Source organism: Salarias fasciatus, chromosome 6, assembly GCF_902148845.1.
Source record: "Salarias fasciatus chromosome 6, fSalaFa1.1, whole genome shotgun sequence".
Taxonomy (NCBI): domain Eukaryota; kingdom Metazoa; phylum Chordata; class Actinopteri; order Blenniiformes; family Blenniidae; genus Salarias; species Salarias fasciatus.
This window is the reverse complement of record NC_043750.1, coordinates 8093068-8115206: the sequence shown is the minus strand read 5'-3', so window position 1 is coordinate 8115206 and position 22139 is coordinate 8093068. Positions and strand designations below refer to the sequence as shown.

General features: G+C 45.4%; 1 protein-coding gene across 1 annotated transcript in view; it reads left to right on the top strand.

Moving 5' to 3' along the window:
- slit1b (slit homolog 1b (Drosophila)) overlaps positions 1-22139 on the top strand; it is an 81558-nt gene that overhangs the window by 43533 nt on the left and 15886 nt on the right. Inside the window, exons 11-27 of the mRNA XM_030093918.1 lie at positions 2632-2703; positions 3561-3632; positions 5831-5974; positions 6051-6214; positions 6906-6929; positions 7022-7166; positions 7341-7415; positions 7543-7686; positions 7964-8107; positions 9270-9436; positions 9712-9850; positions 10285-10353; positions 11009-11080; positions 12750-12821; positions 13434-13505; positions 18269-18432; positions 21944-22068. Coding sequence (XP_029949778.1) covers positions 2632-2703; positions 3561-3632; positions 5831-5974; positions 6051-6214; positions 6906-6929; positions 7022-7166; positions 7341-7415; positions 7543-7686; positions 7964-8107; positions 9270-9436; positions 9712-9850; positions 10285-10353; positions 11009-11080; positions 12750-12821; positions 13434-13505; positions 18269-18432; positions 21944-22068 — 1864 coding nt within the window. The remainder of the gene's footprint in view (positions 1-2631; positions 2704-3560; positions 3633-5830; positions 5975-6050; positions 6215-6905; positions 6930-7021; positions 7167-7340; positions 7416-7542; positions 7687-7963; positions 8108-9269; positions 9437-9711; positions 9851-10284; positions 10354-11008; positions 11081-12749; positions 12822-13433; positions 13506-18268; positions 18433-21943; positions 22069-22139) is intronic.

Genomic DNA, 22139 nt, shown 5'->3' with positions numbered 1-22139 from the left:
TCCGCCAAGTCAAGTTGTTCTGGAGCCGCAAAACACATTTAGCCTTTAAAATGAGGCGAATGCAGCTCATGAAATGTCATATATAGTTTGATACACATACAAAAATATATCTTATGATGCATTTATGAAGTTAGGGCTCAGAATAGTGAACATTTTATTAAATTTAACCTATTTTTGTACTTGATTTGAACAGTTTTGCTCCTATGTTCAAGTTTTTTTGTTGACAATTTTGAAATTATAGCTGTTTCAACCATTTTACCGCCTTTAAAGCAGTGTTGAATGCTTTTTTCAACCATGTTTATATTCCTTTTTCATGTTTTTTTTTTTTACATTTTATCACTTTTTTTCCCATTTCTTGTGTTTTATCTATTTTTCCCAGTTTTACTTGTACCTTTTTTTAATCCCTTTTGAACCGAGTGACAAATAATTTTGAATAGCACTGTGTTGCTTTGTGGAGCCGCTGCAGAGGGACTGAAGAGCCACTTGTAGCTCTAGAACCGCAGGTTGAACACCCCTGATCTAAAGGAAACAATCAGATCAGGAAGGCGAAACACCTAAAACAGGCAGGATTACTGGAATGACTAAAAATACCAAAAGTAGATAAAACTACTGATAAATAAATAGACTGGCAAAGGAAAGTGTCCGAGTGGCTTTATGTCAGGAAAAAAGCGAAAAGAAAAAGGAGAAATGGAAAAAAAAGTGCTAGTTTAACTGAAACAATGAGGAAACACACAGAGGCTAAGAGCCAAGATGCATAAACTGGATAAAATCACAAAATCTCTTAAAATGACTCCAAATTCTAAAAATGTAATAAAATAAATCCACATTGCAGCTGTGACTCCTCATCACTGTTTGCATGAATAGCATTATTTTTTTCTTCTTTTGAAGTAATGACTGTTTGAGACTTCAGACAGATTGTATTCGGTGGAAAATAGTGAAAGTGGATTTCCACTTCCTCTTCTGAAACCAGGGAGGACACGCTCTCTGTGCTTCAGGTACCGGTCTGCGTTCAGGAGGGGCGTCAACTTGAACTTCATCTCAGAATCTATTTCCCATCAGCCTTTTTTCTGCACTCCAGCTCTAAAGGCGGCTTCAGTCCCCGCTCCCCCCATCCCTGGAGTGTCTCTGAGTGTCTCTGAGTGTCTCTGAGTGTCTCGGCGGTCCTCTGAGGAGATGTCGGGGTTTCAAGTCGTCCCTCTGGTGGAGTCTGGGCGGCTCGCCGAGCTGAGGTTTTCCTGCTCGGCGTAACGCGCAGCCCCGCTGGATTTACAGCAGCGAGCGGCGTCTGATTTATATCACACGGATGCCCTCCCCATCGGAGGCCCTTTGTGGATCGTGCCGTAAATCAGGCGGGTATCATTGCGATCTGATGTCCATCAATGGAAAAAGAAAGAAAAAAACCTTAAAATCCGACCGCAGTCATCATACTAATCCTGACTCGTTGGCGCTCGAGTCTGTTTTGGTTTTTCACTCTCTGTGGTTTTGACTGCTTTTCTTCCTCTGCCTGTTTCCATCCCCAGACATTCCCTGTCTTTGTCTGTGGTTTTCCTCTTCCTCCCCCCTCCTCCTCCTCCTCCTCCTCCTCCTATCATCACTGTGAGACCATCCAGAGCAGCAGGAGGGGGCTGCTGATTACATTACCAGCCCAGTTTAAGTGGCTCGTCTTAAAATGCCTTCTGACAGTTGAGTGACGGACATGTGGCAGCAGAACAAGGATTTTATCATCTAACATGTTGCGGTTTGGCAGGCCGGGTCTGAACCGAGGACGTACAAAGATAAAACTTGGGCACCAGAAAAGCACTGGCTAAAAAATCTAAAAAATCATGCAGTGGAGTCGTTTCATGAAGTGAGGGCTGCTTGTTTTATTTTTATTTGATTTTGAGGTCTGAAAATGTATCAGTAAAACCAATCATGCATGTTGGGCCCCAGAGAATACCTCGTGGATACGTGCTGCGGGGAAAAACTGCATCCGTCAACACTTTTCTCATCAACTTTCAATAACCACGCAGTTATTTATATGAAGGTTTTGGAACAATTCATTTAAAAAAAAATCATTCCAATAGAAGACAGAAAGCCGTCACATAAAAAGTGACAGTAATGCAGTCAGAGGAACAATAAAAGAGAAGTTATTTAAAATCATGTTTGCTGTAGTGTAACATGAGACTTAAAGAAAGAACAGAAAGCAGTTAAAGTGTCCACAGGCTGATATTTCCCGTCTGCACCAGCCAGCAAATCAAAGTGAAGGTTAGAGTTGTGAATAAATCTTGCAGAGCAGGAGGAAAAGATCAGTTCCTCTCGCTCTCAAATGCCTCCACTTGAAGGCTCTTTGGAAGAAGCATGTTGAGGACGTAGCGAGACGCGTCCTCAGGAACGTGACCCGGGTTGGACCGCCGGTGTCCCACTCGGCTGCTGGACGCGTCCCGGTCAAACTGCAGCAACAGGCCGGACTCTGTGGGCTCTGGAGCCACTGTGCTGGGACTGGGCGGGTCTGTGGAGCTGAGCTTCCTCTCCCACTCCCAACATTTGAGTCAGGACCCGCTCCATGCTGGATCCTGTAAAGCATGATGTGTTCTCTCAGTCTGTTCATGCGGGCCGCTAACTGCCGGCCCTGAACCCTCCTGTCGTCCACAGAGACCTGAGCAACAACCAGATTTCTGAGATCGCCCCCGACGCCTTCCACGGCCTGCGAGCCCTCAACTCGCTGTGAGTACCAGCACCGCCCGCCTGCTCCAGTACCAAGGTGTCTCCGCCGATATGTCTCTGCATATGTCTGCATGAAGCCCGTCCACATCTCCGTGTGTCTGTGCATCTGTTGCTGTGAATAATTCAGAAGTGGCACCTGCTTCTTGTGCACAGAGAATTCTTGGGAGAATATCTGGGCGTACCAACAATCTCAGCTGGTGTTGCTGCATGTATACGTTAGCATATGTGCATCAACACTTATATGTACATTTAAGCCTGTGCTCGTCTGGAATCACGAGCAGGATGGCAGCAGAACGCAGACAGGAGACGTCTTCGTGTTTTCACCGTGGCCATGTGCCTGCACCATGAAGCCACGTCTGGAAATGACTTAAACACTGTTTAAATGTTCACAAGATTCTACTCACCTGTAACCTGTAACGATCACCTGTTACGATCAGTTTCAGTTTACGCTGTCACACTCACCCATTCATTCACACAAACAAAAATAAGACAATATCAGAAAAAAAAATAAAGAAAGGATTTGATTTATACAAATGTAAGTTTATCTATTGATTCTTTCATCTTCCAAAATCAGTTTGAATTAGAAAATGTAGCTTCTTGTTCCACATGCTGATGTGATCAGTTGATTACTAAGCATCTAATTAATACACATTTTTTTAAGATCTGTCCTTGTTGTACTTCACCATCACCCATAGTGAGCTGGGATTGGCTCCAGGATGGATGGATGGATTCATGGATGGTGGGATGGATGGTTTATGGCTGGATGGACAATGGATGAATGGATTAAATACAAATCAAAACAACAGTCCTACATGCTAACCAGTTACTTGTTGTCCTGTGTTTGTTCTTGTCTGCAGGGTTCTGTATGGGAACAAGATCACAGAGCTGCCCGCTGGTGTGTTTGATGGCCTGTCCTCTCTGGAGCTGCTGTGAGTTCACTCCACTACTCCACCACACCGCCACACCGCCGCCACATGCTCGTGAAGAAGAAGTCTGAGCTGACTTCCACATGAGCACAGCCACACGTCCGTGCACGCAGACTGCAGGACGGTTTCGTTTAGGTTGTCTTTTGTCGTTTCGTATTCTCTCTCGTTATCCGCTGTATTAGGAAGTGAGTCTCCATTTATGCAGATGACGGTGTGGTACATTTTACTCTTTGTGGGAAGAGTTCTCTTTCGCTCAGCACAGGCATTATCCGTCCTCTGGGATTCGACAGATCGACTCGTACATGTACAAGAGCTGTTTACTACAGCTGTAGTGTTTTTCCAGTTTACAGATCACAGCAGTGCATTTCAACACTGTATGTTCAGTCCTGCAATCAGACCATCACAACTCCGAAGAAGAAGAAAGTATGTTTGCAGTTTTTGCTTGGAAACGTTGTCGTGTAAGCAGTAATATTCTTCTTTGTGGAGCTGGTTATGTAAACCTGATCTTGGTGACCGGCCATGATGGGTCTTTTCTTGTTTTTAACTCCTCCATGGCTGCCAGACGAGCTTCCCGTGCATTTCCCATGTGGAGTTTCAACATACTGACACTGCAGTTTCAATCCGTGCAGATCAGAGTCCACTCCTGTGCCGACCCTGTCACTTTAAAGGATGCATTGTGGGACAGCCCGATTATAGCAGGCTAATAGGGATGCTCCCCTGGGAGAGATAGGCCGGGCGGAGGGGTGAAGCTCCGATGCATCATGAGCTGTAACGACAGCACAGGGAGACGGAGCAGATAAGGTGATTTTAATGTTCTCCAGTGAATGATGGGAAAGGCTGCCCACTGTAGCATCAAAGTAATTGGATAACATTTGAGGGGCGAAGCTTAGCTTGATGGCAGAATAAGCCGACTGTTGTCCTTGGGCTCAACTCCACGCTCAAAGCCTGATTTAACATGAGCACATCTCCTGGAAACGTGGAGTCCGTTGCTGTTAGAGCACTGAAGTGATGCGAAGGGTGGGTTTACATTCATTTTGATTTAGTTCATCAAGAAGCATATAAACGGCGTCACAAAGGACACGACTGGCTAGATTACATCACTTTTACCACTAGGTTAGTTTAGGACTTCAAACAAAGAGATCAAATCAGATGGTTAGTCAGGTTTAGCAAGAAAACTTCACAGTTCAGTTTAGAAAAATAAAACGCTCTATTGGTTAGATCCTGAAAACATTGTGTGGAACTACTTAGATGCCCTGAAATCAAGTAATCATGATTGTGGCCAGAATTTGTGGAAAAAAGCTTCAGTTTTCTTCATTATGGAAACAAAGATTCAGCTGACTCTCCAGAACTTCCAAAATACCTGGACAGGTTCAAACAAGGACATGATCTGATCTGATGTAGACAATAAAGATCCTTAAATATGGCACCGCATGTTCAAACTCCTCAATACTTCAACATCCTCTCAAAGAGGATGAACCATGCATCCACATCTGGATGCTTTAAAACAGACGCTGTCGTTCAACTACATCTGGATTCCTTGGATCTGTCCACCACTCTCCAGACTAGATCTGATTTGTCAATCTGGAATTTTAAAGTCTTTAAAATAAAGACTAAACTGGATTCAGATGTTTTAAAGTAAAGTTTAAGTTTCTCGTTTCAGTAAGAATGCCAGTACATTTCATTTTGGTGTTCTTTTAAAAATTGGCTAAGCAGCATGTCACAGGAAAGTGCAGTTAGCTGTCGCCATCAAAACATCTCGTTTCAGTTTGATCAACCAAACTAAACCTTTCCAGTTTGGCCTCATGGTTAAGGAGGGAAACAGCAGTCTGGCTGAGGAAGCTGAACTACTTGATGAGGTCCAGGCTCAAATAGAATGACCTTGTATGATGTAGACACTGAAACAATCTGAGTAATTCTGGTTCTGCAGAGGAACAAAAGAAATGTCTGGATAAAACTGACATGATGAAACGTCTGTGTTCAGACTCCAAAACCCTTCAAAGAAAGAATGAAGGAGGTCAATTCTTCCATTCAGACTTGGACTGATTTTTACCTCTTTTAAGCTGCGTTAGGATTCTTCTCCCTGATCCGGACTCTGAACGAGACCTGGAGCTCTTTAAAGCAGCAGGCTCAGTGTCGTAGGTGCGACTCCCTCCTGCCATTCCCTGGATGGTCATTATTGACCTAGTTTTGTCATTTTGCAGGCTGCTGAATGCGAATAAGATCCACTGCATCCGAGCCACGGTGTTCAAAGACTTGGAGAACTTGGCTCTGCTCTCGCTGTACGACAACAAGATCCAGAGTTTGGCCAAAGGGACCTTCGGCTCCCTGCACAGCATCCAGACCCTGTGAGGCTCCTTCAGCTCCCGCTCCGCTCCGCCCTCCCTCGCTCGTCTGACTCGCGCCGTTTCTGTCCGTCCTCAGCCACCTGGCCCAGAACCCCTTTGTGTGCGACTGTAACGTGAAGTGGCTGGCCGACTTCCTGCGTTCCAACCCCATCGAGACCAGCGGGGCGCGCTGTGCCAGTCCGCGGCGCCTCGCCAACAAACGCATCGCGCAGATCAAAAGCAGCAAGTTCCGATGCTCCGGTCAGTGTGTGTGTGTGTGTGTGTGTGTGTGAAGTGACAGACTGGCAGCGATAAATGGCATTTAGTTGATGAGTAATTGGTTTATTTGATGAAAGTAAAAATTGAACATCAGAGTTTTTTTGTCCTTTTCATCAGTTCCCAGTCTGTTGAGAACTGTTTACCCTCCCCGTACCTGTGCCTTCCTCTTCCAGTGACCTTTGCCCCCTGAATAAACTACCTGAGCCTGATCACTGCCACCCAGTGTCAAAATATTGCAACAACAACAAATGTACTAATAAACCAAATCACCTGCGAGCAACAAGCCAAAATGGTTCCTACAACTATTTATGGAAGGAAAGTTACTTTAATAGCCTCCATTTCTGGCTGTGAGGAGCAGAATGTAATAAGATATAAGATAAGATATTTAGTTTTCATGGCAATCCGTCGTCTTTCTCCCTCCTGGTCATAACAGAACTTTATTTATACATCCTATTGTAAAGTCATGGGAAGCCACATGTATTTTCAAATATTCACAATTCCATCATTTTTGCTGAACAATAAGATCACTGCTGTCTCATGGTGGGTGTTTTGGTACAAAAGAAATGTGAGATTGAACGGTTCAGTATGTACAGTGTGAAAAAGCTGCAGAATCATTTTCAAATATGGACTGATGTTGGTTTCATGTAAACCTTTTCTTTGTTTTGCATGACAGCCAAGGAGCAGTACCACATCCCAGGTGATTATTCACATTCTTATTAAAAACAACACTTCATTTGAAGACACGTGCTGAGCGTTTCAGGAATTTGCCGTCCTCCTGTCCGTCTGCAGGCACCGAGGACAGACGGCTGAGCTACGAGTGCAACAGTAAGCCTGTGTGTCCCGCCAAATGCCGCTGCGAGGCCAATGTGGTCGACTGCTCCAACCTGCGCCTCACCAAGTTCCCCGAACACCTGCCGCCCTCCACCGAGGAGCTGTGAGTGACAAGCAGTCTGACTGTAGGGTTACAGCGCTTTTCTAGTGCCTGGATGCACAGACCTCACACACACACTCACACACACGCGTACACACACACACACACACACACACACACACACCGCTTGTCAGAATTCATGTGCTAATGATGTTTTGGTGGCTTGTCGCTGTGCAGGCGTCTCAACAACAACGACCTCTCCGTGCTGGAGGCCACCGGAGCCTTCAAGGGTCTGTCGCAGCTCAAGAAAATGTAGGTCGCCCCCAAAACAATGAGCGGTAGCCCCTCCCACCTCCTCAGGAGCCCAGGCCACCAGTCAGGGAAGACAGACCCGTGTTTTTTATAGCAGGAAATAAGAAATTTCTGTTTCACTGTCCAGAAACTTGAGCAACAACAAGATCTGTGAGATCGAGGACGGTGCGTTCGAGGGCGCCTCGTCCGCGGTGGAGCTTCACCTGACGGCCAATCACCTGGAGTCTGTGAGGGGGAGCATGTTCAGAGGCATGGAGGGGCTGCGCATGCTGTGAGTCCCACCCAGCCGCTTCACTCAGCCACGTCTGTAACCCTCAAAGTTAAACTGAAATGTGACCAGATGAATAAGGAACAGGCTTCATTTGCTCCAAATAGTGAAGCTGGTGTCAAACTACGAGCTGTTTAGGTTTTGTAAATCTGCTCCACGTCATTTGAAATTGTATGGAATGTGCAAATCAAAGTCAAATTACATTTTTTGTATTTCGTGTGTGTGTGTGTGTGTGTGTGTGTGTGTGTGTGTGTGTGTGTGTGTGTGTGTGTGCATACAGGATGCTGAGGAACAACAAGATCAGCTGCATCCATAACGGCAGCTTCACCGGACTCGCCAACGTCCGGCTGCTCTCCCTCTACGACAACCAGCTGAGCACCATCCTGCCTGGAGCCTTCGACACACTGCCCAACCTGTCCACGCTGTCCGTGACACACACACACACACACACACACACACACACACACACACACATACACACACACGACATTTCATCCACATGTTACAGTTGATCATTAACACTAAAGATCACACATGCAGAATAACACACACGTTGCATTTAGCACCTGCATGAATATGGCACATCAGTGTGTGTGTGTGTGTGTGTGTGTGTGTGTGTGTGTGTGTGTGTGTGTGTGTTCCAGATAGGAGTTTATGCTGATAATGTACAACACACAGTGTGATTCACAGCCTCGCTTCACAGCGGCTGGAGCAGTAATTAGAGCTCAGTCACATCCCCAACAAGTTTTATCCAAACTTATTTTCAAATCTGAATCTTATTACCCATAATTCTCATCACATTCTCCTGTATTTGATAACTTCCTCCGGCAACATGTCCAGTTTTTTGAACCATATTTTTGGGGCACTCCCTCCGTGTTGAATGAGGCATAATTTGTTGAAAATGAAACTTTTTAAAGCACTAAAACCCTGAATGCTCCTCTAATCTCTGGCAGGACACACTGGGACCAGTTTACAGTTTCAAGTGAAAACACAAAACTTTCGTTGCCCTTTGGGGTCCATTTACACGACAAATGCAACTTTTTTAAAATGAATCCCAAGGTGGAACTTTTTGAAAATGCTGCAGTTTCATGCAAATTAAAGGGAACAATGCAAGTTTTCTGAAGTGCTGCTTCTGCTTCTGCTCAGAGGATGGACAAAAACAACAATGGCGGCCTCTAGAGTGTTATGACCCCAGTCCAGATTCTCCTGGTCCTGGTCCTGGTCCTAGTCCTAGTCCTAGTCCTAGTCCTGGTCCTGGTCCTAGTCCTGGTCCAGACTTTGTAGTTTCATAGTTGATAGTCACCTTAATAACAGTCCAGCTTGATCGTCTGTTAGTGTTTCCACTCGTAGCCTCAAAACTTTTTCAGTGTTCCGGTCGTTTCCATGGAAACAGACCTTGTTTGGGAACATGTCAGAGACGTGCTTCATAAAGCGACTGAACTTCAGAAGAAAGCAGAACACTTCTGTACTCAATAAACATTAATAAATGTTGTGCTTCTGTTCAATAATGAAAGGACTTTGTGTTTTATTCTGACTCGGTGCGTCTCAGCCTCTGATCAGTGTTTGGACGTCTCGTCTCTGTGCAGAAACCTCTTGGCCAACCCTTTTAACTGTGACTGCCGCCTGTCCTGGTTCGGGGCCTGGCTCCGGAGCCGGCGCATCGTGACGGGGAATCCCCGCTGCCAGGGCCCGGCCTTCCTGAGAGAGATCCCCCTGCAGGACGTCGCCGTGCCCGACTTCCGCTGCGAGGACGGTAGGAAGCACCGTGAAGGATGAAGGACTGTCTGAGACTAAGCATTCCCTCTCCTGTCCTGCCCGCCCCACCCATCCGGTCCTGTCTTGTCTTGTCTTGTCTTGTCTTGTCTTGTCCTGCCCCTTGGATCCTGCCTTTTCCTGTCCCGTCCCGTCCCGCCCCGTCCCGTCATGTCTTGTCATGTCTTGTCTTGTCCCGCCCCTCCGGTCCGGCCATGTCGTGTCCTGTTTCCCGTCCCATCCCGCCCCGCCCCGCCCCGTCCCGTCCGTGTTCAGGTTCGGTTCTGGAGGACAGCAGCTGTGCCCCGGGGCCTCAGTGTCCTGCTCAGTGCACCTGTATGGACACGGTGGTCCGCTGCAGCAACAAGCACCTGCAGGCCCTGCCCAGAGGCCTCCCCCGAAACGTGACCGAACTGTGAGTGCCATAGACCGCCAACACCTCATCCCCAAGACAGGCTGAGACGGATCAACTCCAGGCCGTGTGGAGACCCCTCATGAGTGTTTAGGGGGTCAGATGTGGTTCCGTCGGGTCGGGGTTTGGTGCCAGTGCTTCCTGGAGTCGCTGTAATCAGCTCCAGTCTGGAGGAAGTGGGAACAGACGATGGATGGAAGCCGATATTAATGTGTTTCTGCTGCAAATGATCAAGCTGCTTTGTTTTCTTTGACAAATGGATTTATAAATGCTCTCACTTCATCAGAATTATCATCAGTCTGCCGCATTAATTCATGAGATCGATTCAGCGGGAGCAGTCTAATGACTCCCGGTCATTGGCGTGTTCCTTCTCGCGCTGCGCCTGCGTCTCCTGAGCGCTGGAGCGCTGCTTCACGCTCCTGTTGTTTCCTCTGCAGGTATCTGGACGGGAACCAGTTCATCAGCGTTCCCAAGGAGCTGGCCTCCTTCAAGTACCTGCAGCTCGTGTAAGAAACACTCACACCTGGAGGCTGAAACACAGTCTGCCCTCAAAATGACTCATTGAGGAGTGAGGAATAATTATGCTACAAGGTTTTTACTTTATTCTGAAATATCCAACAGGAGGAAGATGTTACACAGCAATTCTGTTCATATTTTCTTAATAATTAACAGAAGTGGAAAGCATAACGCTTCATTAATACGTATTCTGCTGCTTCTCCACATTGATTAAATATGTTGTTTTTTATTATAAAGGCAAGACAGTCTTAATAAAATAAAACTAGCTGTGAAATATTTCTTTGGGTCTTCTGATCTACGTGAAAATAAAAAAACAGTCGTTTTGTTCCTACAGTTTATTTATCAAAGTGAAGCAGAAATTATGAATCTCGGTTAATTCAGACAGAAAAACAGTGATACTGATGTGTCAGAGCTCCGGATTTAATCAGTTAGTGTGACCAATAAGCAGTTCCTGAGAGTTTCATAGTTTCGGTCTGAAAGCACAGTTGTAGTTATAAATGAGTCCAGCAGGGGGAGCTGAAGACTGTGCTGTGACTCCTGTGTGTGTGTGTGTGTGTGTGTGTGTGTGTGTGTGTGTGTGTGTGTGTGTGTGTGTGTGTGTGTGTGTGTGTGTGTCTTGGTTGAACCCTGCCTTTCTCTCTGCAGAGACTTGAGCAACAACAAAATCAGCTCGCTGTCTGATGACTCCTTCTCCAACATGAGCCAGCTCACCACGCTGTGAGTCCAGTTCACCCGCCTCGCCACGTTCATCCGCCTCGCCACGTTCACACACCTCGCCACGTTCACCCGCCTCGCCACGTTCACACACCTCGCCACGTTCACCCGCCTCGCCACGTTCACCCGCCTCGCCACGTTCACACACCCAACATTCGTCCCTCAGATTCCACCCTTCTCAGCACTTCAGTTGATTTCAAAACTCTCATGTTCAGTTATCTCACATTTGTCGTCGTTTTCCTGCTTTGGTACGATCCTCATGGCGGGATGCAGCTTTTATTCTGAAATCTGTCGTGACAGGAAGTCACTGTTGAGGCCTGAGCCCTGACGTGGTAAAGGTGTAAGACGGTCTTACAGAATTAAACTGACTGAAGAAAAGCTTCATATTCACCATTTTTCAATCTATTAAAGCAAACAATGTAATAATGTTGGCATTTTTTAACATATTAAAGCCAATAATACAACAATATGACCTTTTTCAATGTAATAAAGCCACTCATGTGATAATTTATCAATATCGAAGTGATATTTTATGCATTATAACAATAATATTTTGTCCATAATGTAATGAGTTGAGCACAATTTGTTGAGATTGTAGCGACTGAATCTCTGCAGGGTTTGTGGAAACAGACATAGTGCAAATTCACCTGAAGCCTCTGGACACGTTTCAGTGAAGAAAACACAGCTGTTAAACTCCTGTATGGTTCTGCTGTCATTCCAATAACTGTGTTTTTACGTTGTATTTGTGAAGTTCGGACAGTCAGACGTTTTAGAAGCTGTTCGTCTGTAAATCACTGTTTACTCATCTACTGATATATTTAACTGAAATTACATTATTTAGTATAGAAAGCCTTGTTTTTAGTCAGATGGTGGCGAAGCGAAGGAGAGAGGTTGAAAGTGTGGTGGAAGAAGGCAGCAGGAGAGATGTGGGAAGCAGTAATGAGGTTAATGCTGCAGGTCAGCGTCGCGCTGCAGGGTAAAGAGAGAGACCAGGGTTCATCCAGCCGTCCATCACTCACCGCCTCATCTCCATCAGCGCCACGCACTCTACTCTAAACTCTACAGGACACACACACTCCTGGAAACTGAAATATTTTTTTTCCGTTTGTGAGTTTTTAGAGTCATTAAAAAAAACAATTAAATGTGATTTTACAAGAAAGAAAAATCTGTGGGAAAGAGAAAGTTTTTTTATTTACAACAACTCTCTTTAATGAGATAAAACCTTTGCTGCAGCTGTTTATTAATAAATACTGCATATTATTGCATAATGTGTGAGAGTACTTAAAAACAATAATCAGTGACATTGTGGCGTAATTATATGTTCTAACTATTTTACCGTATTAAAGCTGTTTTTATCCAGTGAACATATTCAGATGTTTTACCTTCTTTATCTATTTTAAACTAACTGTAAGGTTGATTTAGTTTATCTGATTATTCCTTCTCAGTGATTTTGTAGCTGTTTTAATTTTTCTGATGAAAGGTGTTAATAGCTCTTTGAATCAGTTTGAGATATTTAACTATTTTGTAATTTGAACTTGTTTAGCTATTTTAAATAATTTCACCTGTGAATAGAAGTTTTTTGTTTTTTTAAAGGGTTAGACGTTATTATTATTTATTCTTCTGTGGGTTTGGGGAGGAATTAAACCGGATTCTCACTGTCACTGTGTTGCAGGATTCTCAGTTATAACTCTCTCCGCTGCATCCCTCCTCTGGCTCTGGGCGGCCTGCGCTCGCTCAGACTGCTGTGAGTCCACACGCTGCTGCACACACACACACACACACACACACACACACACACACACACACACACACACACACACACACACACGCTCAGTCTTGTATTTCTATCCTTGTGGGGACCGTCAATTGACTCCCATTCATGCCTAGCCCCTAACCCTGACCCTTACCCTAACCCTAACCCACACCACAACAAAGCCTAACCCTAAAGAAATGTTTTTGCACTTTTACTTTTTTCAGTAACAACAACATGGTCAAGAAAACACTGTTTCTCCTACTTAGGACCAGAAAAAGGTCCCCACAAGGCACGTCGTTCCACGTTTTGCTATCCTTGTGGGGACATTTGGCCCCGACAAGGATAGAAATACAAGAACGCACACACACACACACACACACACACACACACACACACACACACACACACACACACACACACACACACTGAAACACAACTGTTCCAGGCCAAACTGTGACACTGTTCTCCTGTTATCTTTATTTACTTGAAATAATGTAGAGCTGAAGAAGGCCATTACTGACCTGCTGTATCTGTGTGTGTGTGTGTGTGTGTGTGTGTGTGTGTGTGTGTGTGTGTGTGTGTGTGTATGTGTGTGTCTTCCAGCTCTCTCCATGGTAACGACATCTCCGAGCTGCAGCAGGGCATCTTCAGCGACGTGGCCTCCCTGTCTCACCTGTAAGTGCAGCGATATGCTTGTAGAGCTCATGTCCCTGCCGTCCCTCCAGGATCTCTACAGTCCTGGTGTTCTACTTGGTGCTTTATGAATAAAACTGTATTTCATGTCGTGAACCGCTCCACATGCATGTAAAGGCATACTTTGAGATGAGAACTCAGTGACTCAGAGTGTGTGTCTGGTATTTCTGTATTTGAGGAGACTGTCCTCCCCACACAGTGGTCGTTAATTCATGTCTCAAATTACAACCATGGGGTACGTTTTAAAATCAAGCGCCCCCTAGTGGTCATGTAAATAATGTCACTGATGGAAGGTTGTTATTTATTTATTCATTTACTTATTTATTTAAAGTGGAGCAGAGCGGGTATCTTGTGTTCTCGCGATACCGACAGTCCCGCTCTCAGAATCAGTCGGTTTTTGTCCATTGACAGTCTACGAGGGGGTACCCAAAAAAAAACGGAATTTGGTCAGAAAACAATAATAATAATGAGTTCCGACTTCGGGCCGTCAGATGTGCTGCAGGTAAGCCTCATGCACATCTGTGAGAAATTTGAGCTCCGAGAGTTACACTGACGCCTGTCAGGAGCTATTTATAGCAACAGAGTGCAGAGGCGGTCTGCGATTTTTTCCAAAATGGCGACATTGACTGGAAAGCCAGAGCAGCGCGTAAACATTAAATTCTGCTTTTTGCTGGGAAAAAACAGCAGCAGAAACACTCACCTTGTTGCAGCAAGCCGACAAGGATGATGCTCTGGGGAAGACTCAGGTCCATGAGTGGTCCGGGTGGTTTAAAAAGGGCCAGATGTCGGCGCGTCAGGTCCGCTCAGCCGTGAAAACAATGCTGAGCTGCTTCTTGGCTGTCCAGGGTCTCGTCCACAGTGAGTCTGTCCCTCCAGGTCAGACTGTAAATCAGGACTACTACAGGAAGTCCTCAGACGCTCCGTGAGGATGTGAGGAGGAAGCGGCCCGCGGAGTGGCGGAGTGGAGCCCGGTTGATCCACCACCACAGAGCGCCAGTGGACACGGCGCTGCGCGTCACGCAGTTTCTGGCGAAGAATAAGACGAATCTCCTCTCCCATCCGCCTTATTCGCCAGATGTAGCCTCGAGTGACTTTTTCTTGTTCCCCAAGTTGAAGAAAGAGCTGAAGGGACAGCGGTTTGCAGATGTGGAGGAGGTGACAGAAAAATCGCAGCCGGCAAAAAATGGCACTTTCACGCGCGGGTCTGACGACGCATTGGTGAAGTGGGAGACACGGCTGGAGCGCTGCATTAATGCAGATGGGTATTATTTTGAAGGCGACGGTGGTGTTTTATTTTGAAATGTCATAAATAAAAAGTTATAATCAAATTCCGGTTTTTTTTGGGTACACCCTCGTATAAGATGATTTTGGCGCAGGGCCCCAGGCAGATGTGGAAGCCCGGACGATCTGGTACATACAACTGCCGAACAGATGGGCGTATGAGACGCACACGCCGGGTTATTGTGCATATGGGACCACCCATGTTGTTTTGACTACTGTTCCCATTATGCCTTGCAACCTGGTCACATGAGCAAACAACCTCTGCTTGCTTGTAGCTAAGCTAGTCGGTTCAAACTGAACAGCAAGCGTGAAGCTTCAGGCACATTCTCCACCTCTAACCTGTCAGTCACCATAATCACACGACCGCGACTGGTTGCTAAGGATGCAGCGGCGCCGCTGCTCAGGAGGCACGTAGGAACTTTTTCCTTCCTACTGCAGATCACATCCATAAACCCAGTGGAAACTTTGAAGATAAAGACTATATTTGACTCAAGAGAAGCACTGTGTAAATTACAACAGAAATTTCTCCATTCTGTAGATTTATGTTTTTTGTTTTGTTTTTGTCGTTCATGTTTTGACTTCTGATCTGTTTCAGAATCTGTATCAAACTGACGTCGTTCAATGCAGAGAATATTTGCAGCTAAATGTTAAATTAAGTCCAAATGGCTCCACTCAAAAAAAAAAAATAAAATAAAAATAACGTCCATGATGTCAGTGACATTATTATGGCCACTAGGGGGTGCTTGATTTTAAAACGTACCCCATGGTCGTAATTTGGGGCATGAATGAACCGCCACTGTGGTCGTTTTAGTTGGAGGATTTGTTGATTTGAGGAGCTGAAACCTGGGACCACTTGTTGACCCGAGGCTGCTTTTTGGGGTCCAGATTGGTGGTCTTCTCAGCACGGTGTGTGTTTTAAAGGGTCAGCAGGAGGTTTTACGGCTGACGGTGAAATGCAGTTGGAGTTTGGACGAAGCACTTAGTAGTGATGGGTAATTTTCGGGCCCGGGGAGTGTATGATGCCATTAATGGGCCGCAAAAGTAATGCTGTACAACTGTGTGTGTGTGTGTGTGTGTGTGTGTGTGTATGTGTGTGTGTGTGTGATGCATGTTCATCCCCTGCGTTTATGGCTCCACTCAGATAAAGTCCAGTTCTTGGGGAATGAGTGGTTTCAAGTAGAGTGGCTGCACGGCGGATTGAATTAGCTGGAGAGATCCATGGCTTCCCGTGGCTTTATTGATCAGAGGTGTGTGTGTGTGTGTGTGTGTGTGTGTGTGTGTGTGTGTGTGTGTGTGTGTGTGTGTAGAAGGTGGTGCAGACACTCCAGTGGAGGTGTCTGTAGTATTATTTTTTGTATTTTCAGGGTGATATAAAACCCTTCTGGCTCCGCAGTGATCTGCTCTCTATAATCTTCTCGATGAAGTTGTCCCGGAGCTGGAATTGGCTTCTGTGATGCATGTGTGTGTTTTTCTCCACGCTGAGGCCAAGTAATGCCTCAGCGTTTTCTCTTGAAGGTGCTGTAGGCAGGATTCGGCATCTTCGCCATCTTGCTTAGGGTTACCTAAGCAAGATGGCGATTTGACCCATCTAAGATGGCAATTTGAAACCCAGCACAGCCAATCCTGTCCTGTTTTCTCTCACATCACGCCCTTACGCAAGTTAAGCCCCTCCCACAAGAACGTACAACAAACGCCCCTCGACCAATCACAGTTAGAGCCTCAGGGGCTCTTCTGATTGGTCAAAGATACCTGGAGCTGTCGAGATTCCTTTTCAGCTCAGAACAGAGACAGATGGAAACGCTGCGCCCTCGCGGTAGTGCAGTTATGCTACACTCCTAAAGGATTATCAATGGATACTCTAACATTTAATCCAAAGAAAACACAGAAAAATTAGCATTGACTAGCAAAATCCTGCCTACAGCAGCTTTAAGCTACCAGATGCACTTCTCTGTCCTGACTGAACTCTGTCCTCTCCTTCTTCGTGATGGTTCAGGATTCAGGAAAAAAAGAAAAAAAAATACAGAATTTAGCTAAATATTTTATAAAACAATGATTTTAAGTCCTAAAAAGCCATTTTTCCTCCAGCCACCTCAGTTATGCTGTTTCATGTCTACAAAATACCATTGAAAATGTTGATTATTTTGAGCTGTGTTATTTAAATTCTGATTCACACAAGTCCAAACACACTGGCTAATTTCACTTCACTTGTTTTGACAACAGATTTTAAATGTATTCATATTTAAATATGAATAGATACATACATGTTTAACTGATGGTTAATTCGTGAAAATACTAATTTAGGTGTGCAAATGTCATCAATCATATCCTTTTCTGTTTGTTTTCAACCCCTTGAAAATCAATCTTGACTTTTTGAGCCCTTATGGGGTTCACCCTGAATGTTTTAATAATTATATTGAATAATAACTTTATTAAAAGCACCTTTCACAGATGAAATAACGTTAAGACAATCTGCCTGATGTTGTGAGGTGTTCTGTTTTCTGGTTGATTCTCTTCTCACTCCTCGGAGCAGTTTTGGTGGATTCAGCCCACTTCAGGCCGTCTTCACAGTTTCAGGCTGATATTTGTGAAGCAGGCTGGTCGCTGGATGAATACACTCATTGTTTTCTGGACCCCTGATGAATGAAATGCGTTACAATCTGCAGAAATGCAGTTGTGTAAAGGTTTCTCCAGCAGTGAGAGGGTTAACCTGCCGGGTGACTTCCTCCTCCTCATCCTCGGCTTCACTTTGTGCAGATGAACACACACCTCTCTCCATGAGTGTGTGTCTGACTGTGAGGACTGACAGCTCCACCGTGTGGATTTTAGAGATAGTGCAAGTCTTTTTTTTTTATTTCTTTTCCCTTCCTTTATTCTTTTCTCTCTGCTGTTAAGAATGAACCTTTTAATAATCAGGTTGCAGTTAAGTTTTGGTCCACAGACTAAAATTATACAAACTTCACAAAAGACACAACACAAGAAAATAAAAGGCTCTTAATTCATGAAGCGGCATGCGGTAATGTTGAATAATGCCATAATGCAAACAGTGGGTGACGTGAACAACTTTCCTCCGTCTTGACTTTCTCCTGCATTTTTGAGTTTTTAATTTCTGCTCTGTGGGTTCCAGTTCTGAAATAATTACAGCTGTCAGTGGATTGAAAGGCCTTTGATCAACTAATTGTACTTTAATGTTGTATAAATTCCACTTTTCTTCCCTTTAGTTGCACTTTTGCTTCCTATCTAACATGAAGCAAAGGACCCACTTGAAAATGAAAGTCGGTTACATTCTGATGGAAGCTTTTTCAGGAAAAACGCCTCCATTTCCAACTTTCAGACACTTTTTGGAGCCAATTAAGAATTCCAGCTCACATCACTACATTCTTACCCAGTCTCCATAAGAAGCAGCGGCGGTTGAATCGACGCCGGCAGCAGCCGAGTGAGTGAAGTGAGTGTGTTTGACCCCCCAGGGCCATCGGCGCCAACCCGCTGTACTGCGACTGCCGCCTGCTCTGGCTCTCCGACTGGGTGAAGAGCGGCTACAAGGAGCCCGGCATCGCCCGCTGCGCCGGCCCCCGCGGCATGGAGGGCAAGCTGCTGCTCACCACGCCTGCAGACCACTTCCAGTGTCTGGGTGAGCACACACACACACACACACACACACACACACACACACACACACACACACACGACAGCATGGTTCCCATCTCGTTCTGAGCTTCATCAAAGTGACCTGATATAAAAAAACCTCTTTTCAGCATCAGGCGCTGCCAACCGGGGGAAACTGAGGAGTTAACCGGGGATCTTTATGCAGCAGAAACACGTGATTCCTTCAGTTAATTTATGAAATGATCCAAGAGAACAAACACCCACACGCGCTTGCTTCCTAATAGACCACATTTAATGAAAGGTTTTTAGTCTGCGTGACCTTCGTCAGGAGTCGGCTGCCGCTCCTCCCACACACTCGCGGCACCGCGTCTTCAGCTGCAAGTAAAAAGCGGCAGAAAAGCGCCTGGACGAACACGTCTGATCAGGTGGAGACGCTGTTTTACAGTCTGCCATGCAGGACATGGGGTGATATTTGTTTTCAAGATGAATGAAGCCGCTGACCCTCGCAGACCTGTGGCTGCGATTCACTGCTGAAAAAACACAGTTTGACCTGCGGAGAACAGCATCCTGGGAACTTTTAGCCGAGGTAGCATTGATCCGGTTAGCTCAGGTCGTCTTTTCCTTTAAATTGTTCTCATCAAGACTGACATGAAATGACGAGACGGTCTGTCCATCCTGCAGGCTCACTTTACACAACGGCTCAAGTAAAAACGCGTCCTGCTGAAAATGAGTTTCCATGTTGAGCCACCAGTGAGTGCTCTTGCTAACTTTTGTAATGAAACCACACACACACACACACACACACACACACACACACACACACACACACACACACACACACACACACTAGCACAGAGAACAATACATGGATACAGAGCATGTGCACAACAAATGTTTACTTTGTGGAGTCACTGTAGCAACGTTTCATAAATGTTGTGTTTCCTCCGTTTCCAGGGAGACAGAATTTGAGACGTTGTCAAAAAGTTGAGTTTTCAGTGACTCTGGGCACCGTCGTCGTTTTCCATTTTCACCTGAAAAAGTTGTCATGGAAATAAACCTTTGAATAAGAATAAAACATCAACATAAAAACACTCATCAGGTAAAACCTGAACAGGCTGAAAACATGTTCATGTAGATAAACCGATGTTTTTAGAAGTTTTGAAGATCAGAGCTGTCGTCGTGTCCGTCCATCCGCCCCTCTCTCCTCTGAACTCTTTATTGATAAATGCTGGGGGGGGGGGGGGGGTCATTACAGTCACCAAATATATAGACGTTGTTAAATTGTTTCAGTTGAAATACAAATCAGACTTTTGGGGGAATAGATGTTTTATATGGATGCAAAGTAAATAAAAAGGAATAGATAAAAGTTCCTCAGCTGCTGATCTGTGTGTGTTAAATGAGACGTGTGGAGAAGTGATGAGCAATACGTTTAGCAATAAACCGGATGAGATCCGTGGTTCCAAACCTGAATGTGGATCATTTCTACAATTGTTTCTGTTTTCATAAAATTCCAAGAAACAGAGCGAAAAGGCAGTATTTTTAATTCTGGTTCAACGTTACTTGTTTTGACTTCGGCCCCATTTCTACATCAACAGCGAAAACAGAAACTTGAAACTCGTCGTTTCTCCGGTTACACGACAACGGTGCCTGGAGCCACTGAAAACACAACGTTTCGACTCCGTCTCCATGGAAACTGGGAAAAGCAACTTTCTGAAAACACTCTGACTCGCCACTGCTGGTGCTTAGGAACATTTTATACTGGTTGCGTTACGGATCTGGAACACATGCACAGTGGAAAATCTCGTCACGCAGCAGGAGCGTCAGGCGTAGACATATGGCCATAGATCTGGCTGCTCGCTTCGCTCCCATGGTGAACCTCCGGCCCGGAGCTCTGGATCCGCTTGGATCCGATGGAAATACAGCCGTTCATTACATGCTAGTAGCCATAAACACATCTACGGCTGTATATCTATGCTTGTAGGTCCTGCTGGGTGACGTGATGCAGGTCCGTTCCAGATCCGTAACACAACCCGTGTAAAATGACCCTGTGATGTGTTGTTCAGTGGATTCATGACTAAAACAGCAGCAGCACCGACTCGCAGCCAGACGTTAAAACTGCTGGGTTTTTTCAGTTTTCTGCTATTTGCTAAACAGACATTCTTTTCAAAATGTAATTACCAATCTGAATGAACGCCACACTATACACACACGCCAGCAGCTTACTCTGATCTGTTAGAAAAACTGTTTTTTCCCACAGTAGGAGAGAAGCAAATCGTCTCCATCAAACTAAACTCCTGTGGACAGTCTTATTGTCAGCCATCAGCATCGCTCATGTTGTTGCTGTAATGTGTTTGGGTCTTCCTGTGTCAGATCCTCTGTGAGCAGGCGGTTCCCGGTGAAGCTTTTCCTCTCCCTGTGTTTGAGGCGTGAAGGCGGTGTGAACGCTCCTCCCACGACTGTTTAATCAGAGCCTGCTTCCCTTCACGCCTGCTAAATGTTTCACTTTTAAACATCCAAACTCCGCCGCCTCCTAATTAACGTTTCCCCGACACCTCGCCGCCTTCGCCTCTGGATCGCTCCTCATCTCACTTTGAGCCCTAATTTTCACGTTTAGCTTCACGTTTTTAATTTGGCTGAGTCTCGCATGGCGGACGATCGCAGCTCCTTCATGCTCGCGGGCGACGGAGAAGGAGCGCTCAGTCCTGCAGGCCGGATGTCTGGTTCCAGATAGAGCTGAGAAAAGAGAGGTGATGTGAAAGGATTTTTTCCCTTTTAGAACCAAAGTCCATAAAGTGTTTAACAACTTCAGAAATGGAACAAATACAAATAAAGTGATTAGAGTGCAACAAAATACAATCAGCACTGTTAAAAGCTTTTTGACAAACTGAATTAGAAAACAGACAAGAGTGAAAATGAAGTGAATTATTAAGAAAACAACAAAAATTAAAGCAAAAATTCAAGAAAAATTCACTTTACTCGTCTAACCAGAACGTTTTCTCGCCTCGTCCCAGGAGCTGAGGTGACAGGATGTTGCTCCCTGATTCGACAGTTCCATTTGTCGCCATCCAGTCAGACAGTGGTGTAAAGACCAGGACAGAATTATCTTCCACACATTTTTCTGCTTTTTCACAAATGCAAATCTTCCCCGCAACCATGCGGATCATTTTCTACACATTCGAAAAGTTCACTTTTCGATTTACAGACACAAAATCTGAAATCATCTGCAAGCAGAAGCTCACAGCACATTTTATCTTTGTTTAAAAAAAACAAAACAAAACTGCATGAAGTACGGCGATGTGCAGTTTTTGTTGTGTACTTTGTAGCGTTCAGTGTGGAGCGGTCTGGTTACCTGGCAGCAGGTCTCACCTTGGAACCGGAGTTTTGTGTAATGAAACGTGATCAGAAGAGCCTGGACAGCAGCTGCTGAGTGAAAATCCATTAGGCCTGTTTGCTGAGGAGTTTTGAAAACCGTCTCTTGATGTCTCTGTGTGTGCATGTATGTGTGTGTGTGTGTGTGTGTGTGTGTGTGAGATCAGGCCCAGTGGAGGCGTCCGTTCAGGCCAAATGCAGTCCATGTGTGTCCTCGCCATGTCAGAACCAGGGTGTGTGCCAGGTCCACCACACGCTGCAGTACACCTGCACCTGCAGGTCCGGCTTCACGGTACGAACACGGGTGTGTGCGTGTGCGTGTGTGTGTGTGTGTGTGTGTGTGTCTGGTTCTGTCAACACCTT